At 41.6% G+C, this 21,931-nt stretch overlaps 1 protein-coding gene across 1 annotated transcript; it reads right to left on the bottom strand.

Moving 5' to 3' along the window:
• Nucleotides 1–943: 943 nt before the first annotated feature.
• Tmem183a (transmembrane protein 183A) lies at nt 944–16,942 on the bottom strand. Its single transcript, XM_027417555.2, has 8 exons — nt 16,733–16,942; nt 16,503–16,592; nt 15,197–15,364; nt 12,160–12,319; nt 11,229–11,409; nt 8,811–8,891; nt 4,663–4,818; nt 944–3,043 (listed from the first exon to the last, which is right to left on the bottom strand). The coding sequence occupies exons 1-8, from the start codon at nt 16,839–16,841 to the stop codon at nt 2,858–2,860; spliced, it is 1,131 nt and encodes a 376-aa protein (XP_027273356.1). The 5' UTR covers nt 16,842–16,942; the 3' UTR covers nt 944–2,857.
• Between the last annotated feature and the right edge of the window lie 4,989 nt (nt 16,943–21,931).

Genomic DNA, 21,931 nt, shown 5'->3' with positions numbered 1-21,931 from the left:
TTAATGTATCTTTCCCATCTGGTTTGTGAAGTTTCATTACAGTGCCTACTCAAATCCTTTACAAATACCCCATAAGCACTGTTGTAAGTGTGAAAAGCTGGTTGTGGGTTTTGGGGGGGGTTGGTTTTTTGTTTTTTTCCAAGGCAGAGTTTCTGTGTAGCCCTGGCTGTTATGGAACTCACTCTGTAGACCAGGCTGGCCTGAATCCAGATATCCACCTGGTCTGTGCCTCTGCCTCCCTAGTGCTGGGATTAAAGGTGTGAGCCACCACCACCCAGCATCGAAGAACCCTTCTATACACGCAATGTGTAGTTTCAGATCTACCCACACTCTTTAACAGCAAAGTCCTGTAAAAGCTGTAATTGAGATCAGTTAACGAAGCCTTTTGATCATTTTCTCCCAATGTAGTCAATATATTCTTTGCATCTTTAGGGAAAGGCAAAGAAATGTAATTCCAATAGGGGTTGGGAGAAGCTAAATTTGTATTATTTTTTTTACCCTCTGAGCAAAAACATACATATACAGTTATATAACACACACACACACACACACACACACACACACACACACACACACGCACACACACACGCACACACACGCGCACACACGCACTGTTACACCTATATATTTCAAGAAGTGAAAATTAGTTTTTAGACCTAGAGTCTTCAAAGTTCCAATTGTTCTCCAGGTGGTCGAGTGCTTACCAAAAGGCAATCCTTGAAAAGCCTCAGATCCTTTCATTAACAAAACATGAATAAAGCCAGAAAAGGCAACTCAGCCAAAGCTGAGGAAGACTGAAGCCATGGTAACCATGAAGAACCACTTTACCAAGTGTTGGCATTGTGTTAAGAACACAGCAGAGGCAGTAACTTCAAAGGCAGAATATAGTTATCTATCATCACACCATGGAGTTTGGCACAAGCACTCAGAAGTTGAGCCAGAAAACAATTGTTAAGCCACATTTATTTCACCCCTTAAGTAAACTAAAGGGGAGACACACATCCACCAGAACAACATCCTCTGCTCCAGAGCATCATTTGTTCAGGGAACTCCAGACTGTGCTTCTTTCCTTCTGCTTCAAAGAGACAACTTTTGATTGCAGAGATCTGTAAAGGGCTCACTGCCCTTGGGTTTCTATTTGCTTTTGGTAATTAAGTACCCAAATTCTGGTTGTACCAGTTTTCTGTTTGTTGTTTTACTGACCCAGACTCACTTTCTGTTCAACCAACATTAATATTCCCCTCAGTGTGGGATAAGGCTAGCTGTCAGCAGCAGTATTAAACAGATGCTTCTTAAGAATGTTCTTTAAATAGCATGGGGTGGGGAGAATGATAAAAACCAACATACTAACTTAGCAGTTTAGCTCACAATAGTATCTACCTCACAAGATTTTTATGTTTATGGAATATTGTCTCTATCCTGTCTGGTGACTCACACCTGTAATCCTTATACTCCGGGTGGCTAAAGTAAGAGTCTCAAGATGACTCCTTTTTGAGGCAGGGAGGCTAGACTGCAGAGCTAGGGGTTGAACTCAAGATCTTGAGTATAAGAATATTTACTGTCTTACTGCCTACCTCCTGCCACATTCAGGAGGGAAAAAGGAAACAAGGTTTTCTTCTTAGTGAAAGAATAAACAAAGAAACCACCCGAGATCCTTTTCTCAGAGCATGCCAGTGACAGTACTTTGACCAAAGGAAGATGTCAAGGTTTCTGTATGGACAGAAGACCAGGCTTCTTAAACCACACAGGATGATTTTTAAAACAAAAAACAAAGGCTGCAAAGTACAGGACAGGGCAGAGAAAAGCCACTAATTGCTTCTAGTTTAAGGCTGGTTTCAACATGCAGTGCATTTTTTTGAAAATGACCTTTAGCATAATAAAGGTTTTCTAACAATTTAATGCAAACACAATTCTTCCTCAACTGTTTTACCTTTCAGTTAATACATGTCTATGTGAAAGATTCAAACTAACTCATTCTATCTCTCTTTTTTTTTTTTTATCATGTTCTGCCTACTCCTTTTTACTACTATGTACCACAAGAAAAATGACTGCCCTTTGAAGTTGTGGTATAGCAAAAGAAGACATGGGTCAGAATCCTCGCCCTGCATGGACCAGCAGTTCTGGCCTTGGTAAGTCAATGATTCAGCTTCTCAACCATAAAATGAGAAAGGTTTCAACTACCTTGAAAGACACAAGGGTTAGAGACACAATATATTAAGTTCTTAGAACAGTACCAGGGGCACATAATCATTGCCATCACGTGCAATTAAACAAAAACCCCAAATACAAAATCAGCAAAACAATCAATATTCATGTAATAAATATCCGAAAAGCTTTTTTAAAAAGATGCACAAGTCAATCTTATAAGATTCTGACAACCCTATCACCTGCTTTATTTCTGGAGAAGGGTAGAGGGAAAAGAAAAAAAAAATATTCACTTGAATTTGAGGAGCAGCAACAATGGAGCAACCATTTTAAACCTCTGGGTTCCTCTGATCCATAAGGGAAAACTTCCTTGCTTGAAAAGTAAGAATCTAATTTTTTCCCTAGTGCAAGATCATCCATCTTTGTTGAGATAAAAGAATAAAGAACAAACTCAACAGCACCAGTTGGGGTTTAACACAGAAAATGAGGCCAGGTTTCTCCTTTGAAATATGCAAACTTTACATTAAAATGTTTAAAAATCATACTTGTTTTTCCTCTTGATTCAACCTTTCCACCTCCAGTAATAGGAGCTCCAGGAACCCAAACAGCATGTGCATCACTAATCAGGTATACAATCCAGCTGCCCCTCCAAACAGAATCTGATTACTAACAGACTAGACCGGAAGCTGTCCCATGGAATGGGCAGCAGTAACTATGCTCTTAGGGAGAATGGATACTGTGGATGCCACCAGTCAAAGAGCCGAACACTGTGTACTGGGTCCAGGACGACTTGCACACCCTGTTCACTGCGCAGATTCTGACCACCACGGACAGGAGAGTCTTGGAACACCAACCTCACTCGATGATGCCGCATGTCTGTACTCACGTTAATAGTAAACTACAAGAGAAAGGCACATTCAGCATCTACATTTAAATATGTTTAGTATTTAATTTAACCTTGGTTTCTTTGGGCTCTCCTTGATTTGGTCTACACATAATACACCTTGGTTCAGTCTCAAGGTTCATCTCTTAAGTTACGATACCAACACATTTGTAAAGACATAAAAGGTTCAGCGTGATTTTTATAAGAGTAATGCTTTGCGTATCTAACATGTTAAAGGGCCTTACAGAAAATAAATAACTTAGAATATATGCACACATTCTATCACAAAAGAAATTTGTGTTATACATATAGGATAAAGATGGAATTCTGTTAAGATACTGATGAACAAGTCAAGCATGAAAGCTAAGCCTGAACCCGTTGTTTTGTTAAAAAGAAAGAAAGAAAGAAAGAAAGAAAGAAAGAAAGAAAGAGAAAAAAAATACAAGTATTTATATGTAGGTTTATACAGAATTAGTATGGCATATATGGAATATGAATAACTGTAAGGTCATTAATGTGGCTTAACATGAAAGGAGGGAGAAGTGCCTATGGTAAGCATAGTATTATGACACAATTTTGACTATAGAAAATTAGCTACAAGAGGATGTATATTTGAACATATAAACAGACACACTTTAGAAACAGTCCCCAGAACGGGGCTGGAGAGATGGCTCAGCGGTTAAGAGCACTGACTGTTCTTCCAGAGGTCCTGAGTTCAATTCCCGGCAACCACATGGTGGCTCACAACCACCTTGAATGAGATCTGGTGCCCTCTGCTGGCATGCAGGCAGAAGACTGTATACATAATAAATAAAATCTTAAAAAAAAAAAAAGGCCCCAGAAAGTTAACTGCAGTTATAGGACAGTAGTAGTCTGAGTCATGTATACTTTCCCAATAAATTTGTGCATTATTTAAATTTCCATGGCACATACATTATCTATTATTTAAAAAATTAAGCCTTTCATCATAGAAAGGAACTCCACAAATCGCTGAACATAAGTCTAAGACACACAGAATATAAACAGCAAATAACATGAACTTTCTGGCAGCCTATCCAAACAAGTATTTTTAAACCATGGGAAGTATACGACATTGGAACATTTACTCCTCTAACTACTGGCCATGTTTGGAAGAATCAGAGCATCACATAAGGACAGAGCTAGTTCTCTCTATTCTAATATTCCATTATGGAAGCACATGAATGCCCAAGGTCCTGACAGTGTTCACATGTGTGTTTATCAATGTTCCCTTCGGGACACCACTTCTCAACCAGTGATGATCCCTACACATACAGGAAGATGTAAAAGCCTTCCCTTAAGAGGAGACAAGAAAACATCCTCAGATATAATTAGCTTCCCCCCATATCTGTCTTTCTAATATGCAAATCTGATTTCAAACTTTGTTTTGTTTTTATCTGGGAAGTATTTTGTTTTTTTCTTTTGTGGATTTTATTTTGGTTTTGGTGTGTGTACAGTCACTTGATGGGAGAGAAGGGATGCACCTGTGTATTATTCTGGTTTTAATTTTTGGCTTTATTATTCTTCAGAGAGTTCTTTCCAACAGTTAAATCTACAAATCCTTTTCAAATTACAGATACAATGAGAATCTATAAAAGTGCTGAATCCCCACTTACCAAGGTAAATATCATCCCCATGACAATAGGAATAAAGATGAAATTGAGGGTGGTGACCTGCAGCAGGCAGCAGTCCTGGTCCGGGTTGGTATGAACATCCTCATATTGAATGGGTGGTTGCAACCGTTCCATACACTTGCTCTTTAATCTAGGGGACTAAGTAGGGTTAAGTATTAATCTAGTGGCTTAGAGGAATTATGCATGCTCTTTAAGATGCTATGAAGGAAAATCCAACAGGTAAACTAAAGTTAATGAGATAAAATTTTCTGTCATCTCTTTGTATACATACTGGTTTCTATGTAGAGATCAAAGACAATCCACCTGTTAAGAAAGGGGAAGAGGGGCTGAAGAAATGGCTCAGTGGTTAAGAGCACTGCCTGCTCTTCCAGAGGTCTTATCTTCAATTCGCAGCCACGACATGGTGACTTACAACCATCTATAATGCATACCGGTGCCCTCTTCTGGCCTGCAGTACAGGCATACATGCAGGCAGAACACTGTATACATAATAAATAAATCTTTTATAGGAAAAAGGTAAAGTGCATATTTAGATTAGTAAATATAGCAATGGGTTTATATTCATTTGATATTTCCACCATCTGATAAGTGGCTCTAGCAGCCATTCCCCAATGTTTGAAAGACTGCAAATTCTATGTGATTTGTCAGACTTCAGAGTATCTGCTGCAGCAAAGGGACAGATGCAGAATCGAACTCCAAATTCCAGGAACCATGAAACAGGATTCACCAGTCTCAGGACTAAAGAACTCTCAGCATTCAATATCCTGCAGTAATTCTGGTCTCCTGTCCCATTTCTCCACTGCTAGGGCTTCCCCTCAGTAAAAACAAGGTGTCTAATAGCACAGACTGTGAGTTTCTAATAAAGACATGAGAGCCACATTTCTTCATGAGAACCATGTTTTTAACATCAATTAATAGGAAAATATGATTCCTGACTTTAGTTAAAAACTTTGTGGGGCCAGCAAGATGGCTCAGCAGTGAAAGTAATGCCTTGCCTATCATCCAGAGAAGGGAAAGCAGCTGGGCAGTGGTGGCACACGCCTTCACTTGGAGGCAGGGCAGGAAGATCTCTGGGAGTTAGTTCAAGGCCAGACTAATCTACAGAGCAAGTTCCAGGACAGCCAAGGCTACACAGAGAAACCCTGACTCAGGAAAAAAAAAAAAAAAATCAAGAAAAATGTCATGAATTTGAAGGACAGCAAGTGTCAAGGTTACATGGGACAGTTTATAGGGAGGAAAGGGAAGGGGAAAACAATGTAATTATATATATAATTTTTGTTTTGTCTGTTTCAAGACAGGGTTTATCTGTGTAGCCCTAGCTGTCCTGAAACACTCTGTATACAAGGCTGTCCTCAAACTCACAGAGATCTGCCTACCTCTGCCTCCCAAGCGCTAGGATTAAAGGTGTGCGTCACCATCTCACAGTAGAGAAATCCTGTCTTGAAAAGCCAAAGAGAGAGAGATGATAAGTAACTATGCACATCTCATAAGTGAGTTAAGTAGAGGAGACAAGCTTGATAGAAAAAGCAGATCTTCACTATGGCCCAGATCACAGGCAGAGTCAAACAATAGTAGAATGAATAAGCACAGTTCAACAAAATTTTTGGCAGTGCATTCCCAAATTACCTCAGATATAAAACCATGTATATTATCACTATTCAAATTTAAAATTACATGTATTTTTGTTTTCCTGTGCATTTGTCTCTACATATGAGGGTGGACATGTGCAACAGAGATTGCATGAAGTCACCTCTCTCCTTTCACCATGTGGGCTCTAGCAATGAACTCAGGTCATGAGGCTTGCAGACAAGTGCCTTTTTACCTGCTGAGCCACCTCACTAGCCTGAATATCTTAAATGTTTAACCAAAAGGGTATGTAAATAATTTCAGTACATTACTAAAATGCCCCCCTTTCCTAACTTTTAAATATTTATACACATAAAAAGTTCATATATATACTTAACCACTGAATAGTTTACCATGATTTACCTACTTTCCTTCTTCTCATTTTGCTCTGTTTTCTTGTTTGTTTTTTAAATTATAATTACATATGTCTTTACTCCCAGTACTCTGGAGGCTTGGTCATCAGGGAGTAGCACTACCTGGGAGGGAATAGTTAAGTGTGCATTTACTGGAGTAGGTATGGCCTTGCTAGAGGAAGTATGTCACCAGCCTGGTAGTTTGAATGTAACTGGTCCCCATAATCTCAGGGATTAACACTATTAGGAGATATAGCTTTGTTGGAATGGGTATGGCCTTGTTGGAGGAAATGTGTCACTGTGGGGTGGGCTTTGAGGTTTCCTGTGCTCAGGATACTGCCCAGTGAATCAGTCAACTTCCTGTTGCCTGCAAGGAAGCTCTAGCATCATATCTGCCTGCACACTGCCATTATCCCGTCATGATAATGGACTGAACCTCTGAAACTGTAAGCAAGCCACCCCAATTAAATGTTTTCATTGTGAGTTGCTATGGTCATGGTGTCTCTTCACAGCAATAAAAACCCTAACTAAGGAGGTAGGCTATGAGGTTTCAAAAGTCCAAGCTAGGCTCAGTTTCTTCCTGCTGCCTGAGATCCAGATGTAGAACTAACTCTCAAGATACTATCTGGTTGGTTGCACACACCTTTAATCCCAGCACTTGGGAGGCAGAAGCAGGCGGATCTCTGTTGAGCTTGAGGCCAGCCTGGTCTACAGAGCTAGTTCCAGAACAGCTAGGACTGTTACACAGAGAAACTGTCTCAAAAAAAAGAAAAATAATAAAATAAAATAAAATGGGGAAGACCAGTTCTTATTGGGTCTAGAGAGATGGCTCAGAAGAGCACTGACTGCTCTTCCAGAGATCCTGAGTTCAATTCCTAGCAACCACATGGTAGCCCTCTTCTGGCCTGCAGGCATATATGCAGGCAGAACACTGTATACATAATAAATAAATCTTAGAGAGAGAGAGAGAGAGAGAGAGAGAGAGAGCCTTACAAGGTGATAATGTCTTAAGGACTCCTCTCTCGGAAATGGGGTGAAGACTCATTAAAATAAGGGCTTTAAACCAGGTGGTGGCTGTGTTGTTGGCGGCAGCAGCAGAAGCGCACGCCTTTAATTCTGGCAGGTGAATCTCTGTGAGTTCAAGGCCAGCCCGGTCTACAGATTGAGTTCCAGGACAGCTAGGGATACACGGAGAAACCCTGTCTCAAAATAAAGGGTGGAGGATTTAAAATGGATTCAGTCCCTTTCAGCCTCTGTCACAGCTATATGAGAACACACAGGGCACAATAAGGCACACTTACACTGTCTTGAAAACTTCTAGAAGGACCAGAGCCTCATCACAGAACATGCAAGTACCTTGACCTTGAATTTCATGGCCTCCAGAACTATGAAAAAATTAATTTCTGTTCTTTATAAATAACCCAATCTTTGTTATGATAGCACAAAAGGATTAAAACATGAAACTCATTAAATAAGATATCTGAAAGATGCAGAGAAGCCTCAGCAGTTAAGAACCCTTGCTATCCTTGAAGGACTCAGGTTTGATTCCCAGCACCCATACAGAGGCTAACAACTGCCCATAACTCCAATTCCAGGGAATCTGACACTTTCTTCTGGCCAACACAAGTACCAGGCATACACATAGTGCACATGGATACATGCAGTCAAAACACTCAACAGACAAGCCGGACATGGTAGCTCACACCTTTAATCTGAGCACTTGAGAGACAACAGAAGTAGGTAAATCCCTGCTAGTTTGAGGCCAGCCTGGTCTACATGGCCAAGTTTCAGGACAGTCAGGGATACAGAGATATATAGACTGTGTCTCAAAAAAAAAAAAGAGAGAGAGAGAGAGAGAGAGAGAGAGAAAGAAAGAAAGAAAGAAAGAAAGAAAGAAAGAAAGAAAGAACGAAAGAAAACCTCATACCAAAAAAAAATTTTTAAGGAGGGTGTGGATAGTGGATAGTGGTTTGAACATATGAGTGTGGTGCCATAAGAGGCCAGAAGAGGGTACTAGATGCTCTAGAACTTGGGTCCTCTATAAATGCAGTACACTTTCTTACCCTCCAAGACATCCAGCTCTCCAAATAAATAATCTTTAAAAAATTTAAATTAAATTTATAAAAATATAAAGACAAAAAGGATACATGCCTGCTTTTTGAACTTGAAGTTGAACTCCCACATTGGTTCTTGTCTGCTCCCAACAATCTTTCTGCACCAGAAAAGTAAGCACTGTAAGAAAAGCAAAAATAAACTATGGGAAATTTATTAAGTAACAAAAAATTAATAAGCAAAAATATCTCTGACAGCTCTAAAGCCAACTACAGTTGCAATGCAGAGGATTTACTTTGGTACACACAGACCCCAACTTGATACTGGTGCACCATGAAGACAGTCACAATGCTATTCAGGAAGGAGAAGAGGGACCAATACAAGTCAACCTCAGAGGTTTACTAAGATCAACCCCTATGTTCTCATCTTTAAAGACAGAAATATCTATCTACAGTGTGGGGCATTTTCTCTGATTCAGCAGCCACTGCTCTCCATTAAAATATAAAGGCAGTAAGTAGCCACCAGGGAAGATGGTTAACAAGGCCACAAAGCAGGCAAGGAGGGCTAGCCCTATAACAGGAACAAGCCACTCAGGACGTTCTAGGAACAGACAGCTGTTATGGAAACCAATGAGCTAAGCTGAATTCAGTCTAAAGCAAGCCCCTCAATGAAGTCAGGCTATAGCTAGGGTTAAGCACAAGAAGTGAAGTACCTCCCAGGGGACAAGGGGTGGGTCGTCCGCCGTGCCAGCTGTCCTGCCTTCAGACATGCCCTGTACGTCCTGCTGCTCCATCAAAAATAATGGGCTTGGCTTTTAGGGGAAAACACTTCTGCTGCCATCACAACGGCTCCAGTGTCCCACACAAGCTATGCTACTGAAAAGAGAGAGAGGGGATCAAATACAAAAAGCTGGTGTCCAGGCTATGGGACAATTTCCTTTAGGCATGCTGGCAACTGAGTGCCATGCAATTACAGGCACATAAGTGGTGAGGCCATGCACCAGGCATCTGCCATTACAGGACCCATATCCTCTTCAGAGGATCTCTAACAATACAAAAAGAGGGTGCCAGGTAGCCTGTGCTCACTACCTGGATTAAGAGCTTATTTTTCAATCCACTTTGGTTTCATAATCTACTTAAAAAGACATGGTAATAAGAGTATAAAGATATGGGTATTTTAGAATTTAAGCAGTAGCCCTCGCATTGTGCACTGGAGCCGCTAAGATGTGTCAAGCATGAGGAGTTTGCCCAATCAATGCTGCCCTGCTCCGAACCTGGCATGGTTAACTCTGTAATGATTACCACTCTCCTTATAGTTAATCCAATAGTATGACATGCTTCTAGGGAGGAAGACACTGTAGACGTGAGATGGGACACTGTCCACTCACATTACAAGCAGAAGCAGCTTCAGGGTGAAACTCTACTCATGCAACACACTACTGCTGCCCTAAATCCATCAGCTAGCATTATATTAAACAGAGTCAGGTCAAAGGTCCTGATGACCTCCATTGCTAAGTGGTGCAGGGGGATCTTGGTTACCTTGAAATCAATAGTACCTTTTAATTCCTGGGATTAATACAGCCTTAGAGCTCAACTAGGAGAGAAGAATCATATCACATGTACAAGCATAAAGGCAAAGTACAAGAGAACAGGAAGTGCTATGGAATGGACTAGAGTGGGCAGAATAGAGTTGTAATAATTACCTACAAATTCAAAAGATAAGAAAATTACACAGTACCCAGTTGAGTAAGACAAGGGCTAAGAGATCAACTTGCCTAAATAACCATAATGACTACATTCATCTAGCTTGGTAAAGTGTTCACCAGGGAGGAGAAAATGGGCCAAGGACTAATAGACCTACTTGTTATTCAGAATACCAGAAACTTGAATACAGTGTATAAATATGAACTATGCAGACTCCTAAGATAAAAAGCACACTAAAACAGAAAGATTTTGGAATCCTAAGATCTATGACTTGGGAGTACCTTATCGTCTCTGAAACAAATTACCACAGCCTGGCAAAAGCCTGGCCGGGGCTTACCAAGTAAAGATGTCTATACCAGAATCCTTAAAGGAAGTCAAGAACGAAGTGGAATCGCAGATGCCAAGGTTACAATAGAAACAGACAATCAGTTGAGTTCCTGATGCTATGTGTGTCAAGACTAAGCACTTTGTGAAACTAGTATACACCTACTATTCAATTTCTACTCTTCCTAGCCCAAACTATCAAAACCATTCTATCTACACCAGTCAAATGTACAGTGCATAAAAATAAGCTAAAGAGACTAAAAATACACTAAAAGCACAAGAAAGCTTTAAGAAAAGATAGCATAAACCAGCCCAGAACAGCAGAAATGTGTTGAGAGAAATGAAACTTCTGAACCCTAAAACTTTACATTAGCTCTCTAATAGGCTGGGACCAACAGCTCTCCCCATCAAGAAGCTACAAACAAGTCACAGGAACAGACCCACCACATAAGAGTCCATTAGCCAAACCCCAATAGCAATTTTCACTTACTTTGGAATTCTTTAGTGTGCTGGGAGTGCTTTCTGGAATGGCTGGATTCTTGGAGATTCGAGCAGCAAATGGTTCATACATATGGTATAGAGACCGGATCACACATGCCCGGAGACAGCGCAGCTTCTCCATGGACTCTGGTCGAAGCCGCAAAGGCAGAGAAGCATCCAGCGTGTAGTGCCTGAAACATGACACATGACTCCTACCAATATGTGACCCGTCTCTCCTGCTCTTTCTGAGTCCCCCAGGACTCCTGGTTTCCATGTGAACTTCGTTCCACTACTTCACTGCTGGGTACTAGCTTGCCCAGTTCTGACAAAAAACCGTCACCATCACCATCACCATCACCTTAAATGATTGATGACTTTTGCTTCTTCATCTTGTAACCCTGTAGTTCTCTACATTTTCTGGTTTAAATTTGGACTATTTTAGGCTCTACAAAATTACAAGCCTCTAAACTGATGACAGTATAATACACTTTAGTTGCTCAAAGAGGACCAGTCCTGGAGAAGAGCCACTGGATTCCTTGTAAGACATCTCAGCACTCAGAATCTGTCCCCACCACAGCTCTACAGTTCAGGAAGCCCACTACAGCTCTCTACCCCATATTAAAACCCAGCACTTTTATTGACCATGCAATAAGATAAACCTCTGAGGGAAAATCTTAAGTTCCTTCTGGGGTCTGAAGTAATAATGCTTGAAAAAAAAAACAAAGACACTACCCAAGGTAAGGTGGCAGCCATTGGGAAGGCAATCACCTGCATGAATCAGTATCATAAGATTTAGAGAGGTATCAAGAAGTCCAAAGCTAGGGTCACGCCAAGGCATAGAGTAAAGAAAATAAAAAGAGCCCATCATCCTGGGCCTAGCTCCAAATCACAAACAGCATAAAATCAGCTACAGAGAAAATACTGGCACTCTGTGGTCGCACCTTCGGTACAACCTGGTCCAAAAGGCAGCAGTGCAAGTGACAGTCCAAGCATTCTTACAAATCAGGGAAAAATTCACAATGTCCTCAGGACGGATATAGGAAGCCAGCAACAGCCAAATATCCATAGGATACTCTTCTCCTCCAGCCCCATCCAGGTCCTCTGAAACAGAAAAAGAGCAATATTCTGTGTTCCACTATTACACACCTAACGGTATTCATCCCAATTCTCTCATCTTGTACATTAAGAAAGGGGTCCAAAGACGCACCTCCAGCTGATGGCGTCTGATAATTCTAGCTGATTAAAATCTAATGCTAATGTGCTTAAGGCCTTTGTTGTGTGTATGTGCATGTGTGAATACACTTTCATGTGTGACCACATGTGTATGTGGGTACATGTGTGTTTGGAAGCCAGAGGTTGATATCCAGCATGTTCTTCAATTACTTTTCTACCTCATTTTTTGAGACAAGATCTCTCATTGAACCTGAAGCTCACCAACCAGGATCCAGCTAAACAGGCTGGCCTGCAAGCCCCAGGAACCCTCCTACCTCTGCCTCAGCACACCCACACTGCCAGTCTTGTCTTTTCACATGAGTGCTGGGGACCTGAACTCATGCCTTCATGTATGTGCACCAAATGCTTTACCAATTAAGCCATCTTCCCATCCATCAAAGGCCTTTAAAACCCAACTATTTGTATGTTATTTAAGTTTTCAACATTCCTTTGTGTATATTTTAACAATCAACTCCAATAATTCTTCAACAGAAATGAAGAACTATTATTTATTTTTTGGTTTTTTAGTTTTTCGAGCCAGGGTTTCTTTGTGTAGCCCTGGATGTCCTGGAACTGGCTGGCCTTGAACTCGTAGAGATCCACCTGCCTCTGCCTCCCAAGTGCTGCTATTAAAGGTGTATACCATCATCATCACCATCACCACTATCGAAGGAACTATTATTAAGCACATTGTAGAAAGAAACAGACACTGGGGCTCAAATGAAGAGATGGCTCAAAAATTAAGAGCACTTACTGCTTATCTTAAGGTTTCTATTGCTGTGGTAAACACCATGACCAAAAGCAACAGAGGAAGGGGTTTATTTCTTCTTACAACTCTCAGGTCAGTTTGTCACTAAAGGAAGTCAGGGCAGGAAATGAAACAGAAGCCATGAAGAAGTCCTATTCACTGGTTTGCTCCTCATGGCTTGCTCAACCTGCCCTTTTTTGTTGTTATTATTACACTTTAATTATTTATGACATAGAACGTGTATGTGTGAGGGGACAAGGACATAGCATGTGCGTTGAGGTCACAGAGTATCTCTCCTTCCTGATATGGGTCCCAGGGACTGAACTCAGATAGTCAGCATGGGACAAGTACCTTTTCCAACTGAGCCATTTCATCAGCCAGGACCATCTGACAGGGTGGCACCAATCACAGTGGGTCAGGCCTTCCCATATTAATCATCAATCAAGAACACACACCACAGGCGTGCCCACAGGACAATCTGGTAGGGACATTTTCTCAACTGGGGTTCTCTTTTGCCAAATAACTCTACCTTGTGTCAAGCTGACAAAAACAAACAAAAAAATTCCAACCAGGACACTGCTTTTTCAGGGGACCAGTATGATATTAGCACATCAAGCAACTGACAAATACCCGAAATTCCAGCTCCAAGGAACCCGACACTCATTCTGGCCTCCATGGGTTCCCATACAGACACAATTATATACATACATAGAGATAAAAGTTTGAACATGTACACACACACTTTATTTTTTTTTTTAAATGAAGGACCTGGGGAAATAGCTCAGCAGTTATGAACACTTGATGGATGCTCTTCCAGTTTGGGTCCCCATGTCCATCAGGCCACTCATAACTACCTACAAATTCAGCTACAGGGAATCTAACTCCCCCTTCTGATCTCTGCAGGCATACATATACAGCAAATATTCACAAAAACACACATACATATAAATAAAAACACCATTTTTAAAAGTAATTCATATCCACTATAATTTCATAAAATAATAAATGTTGACAAGGATGTGGAAATATTACAATGTTCATATGTGTTGCTAGAAATATCAAATGATATGGCCATTTTGGTGACTCCTTAAAAATTTATAGAGTACTACACAATGCAAAAACTACATGACTATTTATTACCTATTAGAAATGAAAGCATTTACCCACACCAAACTTATACCTGAAGTTGCTTTATAATGCAAAATAGCCAAACACAAGGCAATAAAAATGAACTGTTGGACCAGGTGGTGGTGATGAGTGCCTTTAATCCCAGCACTCAAGAGGCAGAGAGAGAGGCAGATCTCTGAGTTTGAGGCCAGCCTCGTCTATAAAGCGAGTTCCAGGACAGCCAGAGCTACATAGAGAAATACTGTCTCAAAAGAAAAACAAAAAAAAGGAACTGTGTGGTTCATACTCCATATGGATGAACCTTAAGCACATTAAGCCATGTGAAAGAAATCAGACTAAAAGAACATGTTATCATTTCATTTGTACGGAATGTCTACAACAGATACATCTGAAGAGAATGAAATTAGCTAAGGTGGGAGGCAGGCAGCAGTGATGCTGATGGTTTGGGAATTCTTTTGGAGTGATGGAAATGTTCTACACTTAACTCAAAGACAGCAGAACAACTGAGGAAATAGTAAAACTACTCAATTATTCACTCTAAAATACAAGTGATGTACACATATTTGTGGAGAAACACTCGTACTCAGTATCTTAAAAAAAAAACCTTAACCCTAACCCACATATGCATACAGATATAAGGAAATATATGTATACACATACATAAATACACACACACACACACACACACACACACACATATATATATATACATATACACACTCACATAATAAACATTGCTGTCAATTTGAAGATCCTGGAAAAGAGAGATATCACTGACAATAACTGGCATAATAGCAGTATCACCTCTTAGAGCTACCCATACATTGAAAAAAGACAGCATCAACCACTCTAGACAGAACTCAGAATGCTTTGGAAAGCAAGCCCCATACCTTTGTGTCTCTTGCTTTTCTTTTTTCTGGAGACTGATCTTTCATGAGTGCTTTCCTCCTGAGCATCCATCTCATCACTGCTGTCCATGACGTCAGACGGCTCACCCACCCCAGAAAGAGCCTCCTCTGCAGGAACCTGGGAGGCTTCCAAGCCACAAAGAGATTTTACTAGGAAAAAACAAGCAAAGAATTAAATGCACCTGGTCCATCCAAAAACACTTAGCCAATGTATCAGCAACCATGGAGGAGAGAGGCAATGTTGAAGAATGCTGAGGGCTAAGGATCTACAACAAAAGCTGAAACCAAATTGTACAAATTGTAGTATTTTAATAACAAAAAAAAAGGAAACAATTGGCACACTGTCTCCAAAGTTGCAGAAACTGACTCCTTTCAAGTGCCAACTTCGGAAGAGGGTGCAAAATTCACACACCGTGAGCCCTGCAGACAACAAAAGCAAAAAGTTAAGTCTATGCTCAACTCTGAGGAGCAATGGCTTAAGAGAAACAGGATCCAATTTAAGCCTGTCCTTGCACTGGAGTCTTGTGACACGCCTTTAATCCCAGCCTTCGGGAGGCAGAGGCAGGCACATCTCTGTGAGTTCGAGGTCAGCCTGGTCTCCAGAGCAAGTGCCAGGATAGGCTCCAAAGCTACACAGAGAAACCCTGTCTTGAAAAACAAAACAAAACAAAAAACAAAAACAAAAACAAAAAAAACCCACAAATCTAAGAGTCCCAACTGCAAAAATCTTGAACATGGCAAAAAAAATAATATGTCAAAGTAATAGATGTCAATTGCATGGTAAAATATACATAAATTACAAAGACAGCAAGACTGGTATCAAGAAGTGACAGTGGACAGTAATGAGTACACCAAGTTGTGTGGAATTCTGTTGTTTGGGGCGTTGTTCTTTTGAGACAGTATATCAATCACTATTTAGTCTGCTGTGTAAACCGGGCTAGCCTTGAACTTAAAGAGATTCACCTGTCTCTGCCTACACAATGCTGAGACTAAAGGAATGCCACCCCATCTGGTTACAAGTTGATTTTTGTTTTTTTGTTTTTTTTTTTTTTTTTTTTTTTGTGTGTGTGTGTGTGTGTGTGTTTTATCTCAAAGAGGAAACAAAATATCTCAGCTCCAGAACCCGCCAGCAGGGCCACACACACCCATCCCACCCCCAACATGAGAAAGCAAACAGTGAAAGAGCAAAAACGTTGAAGTCCAGATGCCCAAAGAGCTGCAGTTAAAACACCGGGGCAAAACCCAGGAAAATGCAACACCCAATGCTGTCTTAAGGGCGAAAACCTACCTTCCTGCTGAACAGCGTTGGCCACGGCTTTCTTGACCCGTCCAGACCTCACCACCGCCGGATCCGAGTTGGCATAATCGGCCACGGTCACTAAAACAGAGCACAGCGCCAAGGCCTCCTCAGACTCCGGGCAAAGTCTCCCAGCCGCTCCCGCTCCCGGCGGAGTCTTCCCTGCCAGACCCTGCTGCCCACCCCCTCCGCCGCCCGGACCCGCCCCGCCCCTCGCCCACCTCGGCCCGAGCAGGCGTCGTGGGCCCGGAACTTGAGCCGCTTTCCTCTCTTGGGCATGGCGACAGTGTCCGAATGCGGCCCGCTTAGCTGTCCGGGGCCCCGGGCCATGTCTCGGCCCCGAGAGCCGGCTCCCGGAGCCTCGGAGCACTTCCACCCGGCTCCGCGGCCATCCCGCACCGAGGTCGCGGCTATCGCGATGATAAGCGAGGGCTCCGGGTCCCCTAGGTTGCTGACGCCCCTCTTGGGGAGCCAATCGCCTCCAGGCCCATGAACACGTCATCAGCCGGTGCCCTCAGTTATAGCTGAGGCTGGTTCCCTAAAGGTGGCGGGCTGGCGAGCCCGGCGTGTTCCTTCCTTTTCTGGGGCGTTTGGTGTGTTAGACTCAGTCCCCCAACCGGCGTTAATGCGAACCAACAGGTTACATCCCGGTCTCCCGGATTATTCCCGCTAGAGATTCTATCCACACTTCAGGTCCACTTCACCGTCTAGATTGCACATACATTGTTGTCTTCAATCGTCTTTCCCACTTAACTCCAAGTAATCTGACCGTACATATCAAAGTGTTCGCTATAATTTCATTTACAAAAGCTTTGAAATTCTCCAGGAAGACCTATGGCTAACGAACGCCTGTAATCCCAACATACAGCAGGTGGAGGAGGGAAGAGCAGAAATTCAAGGTCATCCTCAGTTCGCAGTCTACTGGGCTACATGAGATTCTTTCTCAAGAAAAATAAGTAAATAAATGTCAATTCTCAAAGTAGAAGGGATTCTTAAAAGGTTTCTCCATCACTATCATCCAAGCAAGTTCTAGAAGGATAGATAAAAAGACTATCATGTTTCCTTTGTATTGAAAGAGAAGTCGTGAGTAGTGTCTTTATCCTTCTAATTAATTTCCTTTCCGCTCCCTAAATGTTTGTAACAGTCCCTGGCTTAAGAAACAGTCCTTTGCCGGGAGGTGGTAGTGCAGGCCTTTAATTCTGGCACTCCGGGGGCAGAAGCAAGCAGATCTCTGTGAGTTCGAGGCCAGCCTGGTTACAGAGTAAATTGCAGGATAGTCAGGACTACACAGTGAAACCCTATCTCGAAAAAACAAAAAGAAACAAACAAAAAACTGTGCTTTGACCCAGGCAGGCATCCAACTGGCTAGATCATCCAGGAAATATCCTCTAACACACTTCAAAAGGGAATTCGTTTTAATCTAATTAAATAATACTGTGCACAGAAGTTCATTAAAAGCAAACCACTGGCTTTTTTTTTTAACCAGAATTATGAAACAGACTATCATCAGGGATAGTGTATTAATGTTTGGGTCAATTAGAAATGACTATTGAAACGACATAATTGGTTGTAACTATTATATACTTTATCTAAAATTATTACAGGAACAAAGGTTATAATAGACTAACTAAAATTATTTCAAATAGTTTTCCGTGTATACATAATTCATGTCTGTACTGAGCCTTATCATCTCACATCACTAGTTAAAAATTAATGAGGTTTTCATGCGTGTAGTTCTCTGCTCATGTGACACTCTTGAATATTCATATCCAGGAGTCTGGAGGGAACCAAAGATGCTATTTAAAAAAAAAAAAAGATTTAAACCAAAATGTTCAAATGTCCTCTCATTTTAATGCTTTAGAATGAAAGAAATTCTAGTCCCCCCACCCCGCCCAATTTTTCTCTTTCAAAATTTGAGAAGTTTTTTTAATGGTTTTTTCAAGACAGGGTTGCTCTGTAACAGTCCTGGCTGTCCTGGAACTCACTTTATAGACCAGGCTGGCCTTGAACTCACAGAGATCCACCTACCTCTGTCTCCCAAGGGCTGGGATTAAAGGCATGTGCTGCCACTGCCCTACTTAAGGTCCTTTCTTAAAAACCTACACTGGTTCACAGAATCTTTCTTTGGTCAGTCCTCCTGAAGACATCCATCACAGTGCAACTTCCTAGTGGAGGCAGATCAGTAACATGAAAAATAAAGGAAATACAGATTGTTCTCTTGGGTGTCCTACTTTTCAAAACAAAGAGTATATCCAGGAATGGTGTGGCACACACCTTCAATCCTAGCACTCAGTAGGTAGAGGCAAGGATCTCTGGGAGTTCCAGGAAGCCTGTTCTACATAACAAGTTCCAGGCAAACAAGAGCCTTCTCAAAAATAAAAAAAAATAAAAAATAAATTTAAACAGAGCATAGATCTGTAGCGTGGGTCAAAAATCTACAGGTGTAATACACACCTGTGAGCCCAGCATTTCTGAGGCAGAGCCAGAAGGTCATGAGCTTAAGGCCATCCTGAATGGGACCTTGTATCACAAAGCCAAGGGCTGGGGCTGGGATTCAATGGCAGAACACTTGCTTAGCATGTGACCCTGGGTTTGATCCCCAGGACTGGAAAAAAAAAGGTCTCTGCCATTTATTATACATGTAACTTTATCCCTTACCTACACAGTGTGGGTAATATCACCTGCTTGACAGGATTATTAAATGATTACATTAACTCATTAAAAAGCACTTAAAATAGCATACAGCAAGCACCCAATAAATATCAGCTATTTGTTATCGTAGTAGACAATGACAGTTGAGTTGTGCTGCTGTTATTTAAAGACCCTTAAATGGGCTGAGATGTCTCAGTAGGTACTTCCCATCCAGCCTGATGACTCTTCCGCCTCTACTTCATGAAGATAGACTACAATGCAGAGTCACAGTCAAGACAGCCCACTCCAGTAGATTAAAATGCTAACAGATGAGCTGGTGTTTATTGAGTCCTAGCTTGCAAGTGGTAAAATTAGGTTTCAAACAGAGGACTATGTCCCAAGCCCATATCTAAAATCAGTATACTATGTCACCTCAACAATGAACATTAATAACCTAAAAAAATCAATATACCATGGAAATATGGAGCCATCATGGTGGCATCATGGAGAAACTCTGTAAGACAGAAAACAAATGGAAAGATTACTTAATACATTCCCATTATATGTCAAAGCTATGGACAAGGTCTAAGAAGAATTCAATTCTGAGTAAGAGTTCAGTAGCACAGAGAAGGTTTGAACCATTGTCCTTCCTGTTAACAGTGACTTACCCTAACTAAGTCATGTCATCTCATACTCTAAATATGTAAAATGGGCAGAAGTGTGGTACCCAATCCATACAGTTGTGAGTGTTAAGTGAGAAAGTATACAGGAAGCTCTTAGCTTAATGTTTGGTACATAGGTAGAATGTACTCAATAGATGTCAGCTACATCTAGAAGCAGAGGTATAGTATTGGAACTAACACTCTCGCAATAGACCCCTTGGTGAAGTTTTATAACAGGCAATTGATCTGGTCCCACATTAAAGATTCTAGGCACCTAAAATTTAAAAATCTCATCCCCAGGGGCTGGAGAGCTAGCTCAGCAGTTAAGAGCACTGGCTGCTCTTCCAGAGGTCATGAGTTCATTTCCCAGCACCCACATGGCAGCTCACAACTATCTGTATCTCCAGCTCCAGGAGTTCTGACACCTTCACACAGATATACATGCAGGCAAAATACCAATACACATAAAATAAAAATTAATTGATTTTAAAAAATAAAATCTCGCCGGGCGTTGGTGGCGCACGCCTTTAATCCCAGCACTAGGGAGCCAGAGGCAGCTGGATCTCTGTGAGTTCGAGACCAGCCTGCTCTAAAAGAGCTAGTTCCAGGACAGCCTCCAAAGCCACAGAGAAACCCTGTCTCGAAAAACAAATAAATAAATAAATAAATAAATAATAAAATAAAATAAAATCTCATCTCTAGGGGATGAAGAGATAGCCAGGTACTTAAGAACAGGTTCCATTCCCAGCACCCACATGGTAACTACAACTATCCATTACTTCAATTTCAGGTTATCTGAAACCCTCTCAGACCTCCACCAGGCAACAAGAATACACATGGTGCACAGACACACATGCAGACAAAACATTTGCACACATAAAGTAAATATTTTTTAAAAATCTCATCTCTAGGCCAGCAAACTAAGGAAGGGCTGCAGGTCAGATCTGACCCCTAACTGTATAAAGTTTATTGGAATATATCTGCTTGATCCATGGCTATTTTGTCCCTTTGTAATTGGCTCAAAGAGACAGTATCAGAACTGCTGGTTAATTCGTCTCTGGTTTTCATCTCGGATTCTCCTGTGTCACTGGACCAGCATCCCAAGGAGTTTCTCTCGAGGAGTCGCAGAATCTTGATTGGGATCCAAAGCATTCCTTTCACTTGGCCTCTAGTCCAGTCAGCACACATCCCTCTCCGTGGTTTTCCCCGTGGCTGCTTAGGGTGATCCTAATTGTGAGACATCGCTGCATCTGCTTCCCCTGGTGTCTTTCCGTGCTTTTTAATGCCATGTCTGCGAATCTGCAGAGGCTGATAGGCAGACCGGAATTCCGCCGCAGCTGTAACCACATCTTCCTCAATGAGTTATCTGTGGCTATTTTCACTCTACAAGGGTACTAAGACCATAAAGCCCTAGAAGTCGAAAATATACCATCTCTTTACAGAGGTGTCTGGGAAGTCTACACCACATGGGGGCAGTAGAGCCTCATTAGAGGATCGAAATGTTAGGACTCGGAAATCCCAGCACTCAAGAGGCACAGGCTGGGATTAAAGGCGTGCACCACCCCACTGTCCAGCTGCCTAGAGTCTCAAAGAAATGTTGGACTTAACTTTTTAAATAATGTTGGAACTGTTTAAGACATCAGAGACTCTTAGAGATAAATTAAAGTGTGTGTGTTTTGATTTTGAATATGAAATGTCCGTAGGGGTTCGTGTTTTCAAGGTTTAGTTGCCAGAGGATGGGCTTTGGGGAGGTGGCTGAATCCTGAGGGATCCTGGTCTAGACAGTGTCATAACACTCGTTGGATTAATGAATATGATGTTATTGCTAGGAGGTGGTGAAAAGTAGGTGGTACCTAGCTGGAGGAATTAGGCCACTGAGAGCTTGTCCTTGAGGATTTGACTTTGCCCTAGTCCCTTCCTGTGGCCCCTTTCTCTGCTTCCTGTCAGCCATGCAATGAGTACCTGCTACCATACACACCCACAGCATGAGCTCAGCCTCACCATCAGCCCAAATCAGCAGAGATGACTACCCTGACTAGATTCTCTGAATCCATGGTGCCCCAAACATTTTCTTCCTTTAAGTTCTTTATGTCAGGCATGTGGTAACAGCAATGCAAATAAAGCCAT

The sequence above is a fragment of the Cricetulus griseus genome, chromosome 5 (genome assembly GCF_003668045.3).
Source record: "Cricetulus griseus strain 17A/GY chromosome 5, alternate assembly CriGri-PICRH-1.0, whole genome shotgun sequence".
Taxonomy (NCBI): Eukaryota; Metazoa; Chordata; class Mammalia; order Rodentia; family Cricetidae; genus Cricetulus; species Cricetulus griseus.
The sequence above is the reverse complement of the archived record's forward strand: the minus strand, read 5'-3'. Positions and strand labels throughout refer to the sequence as shown.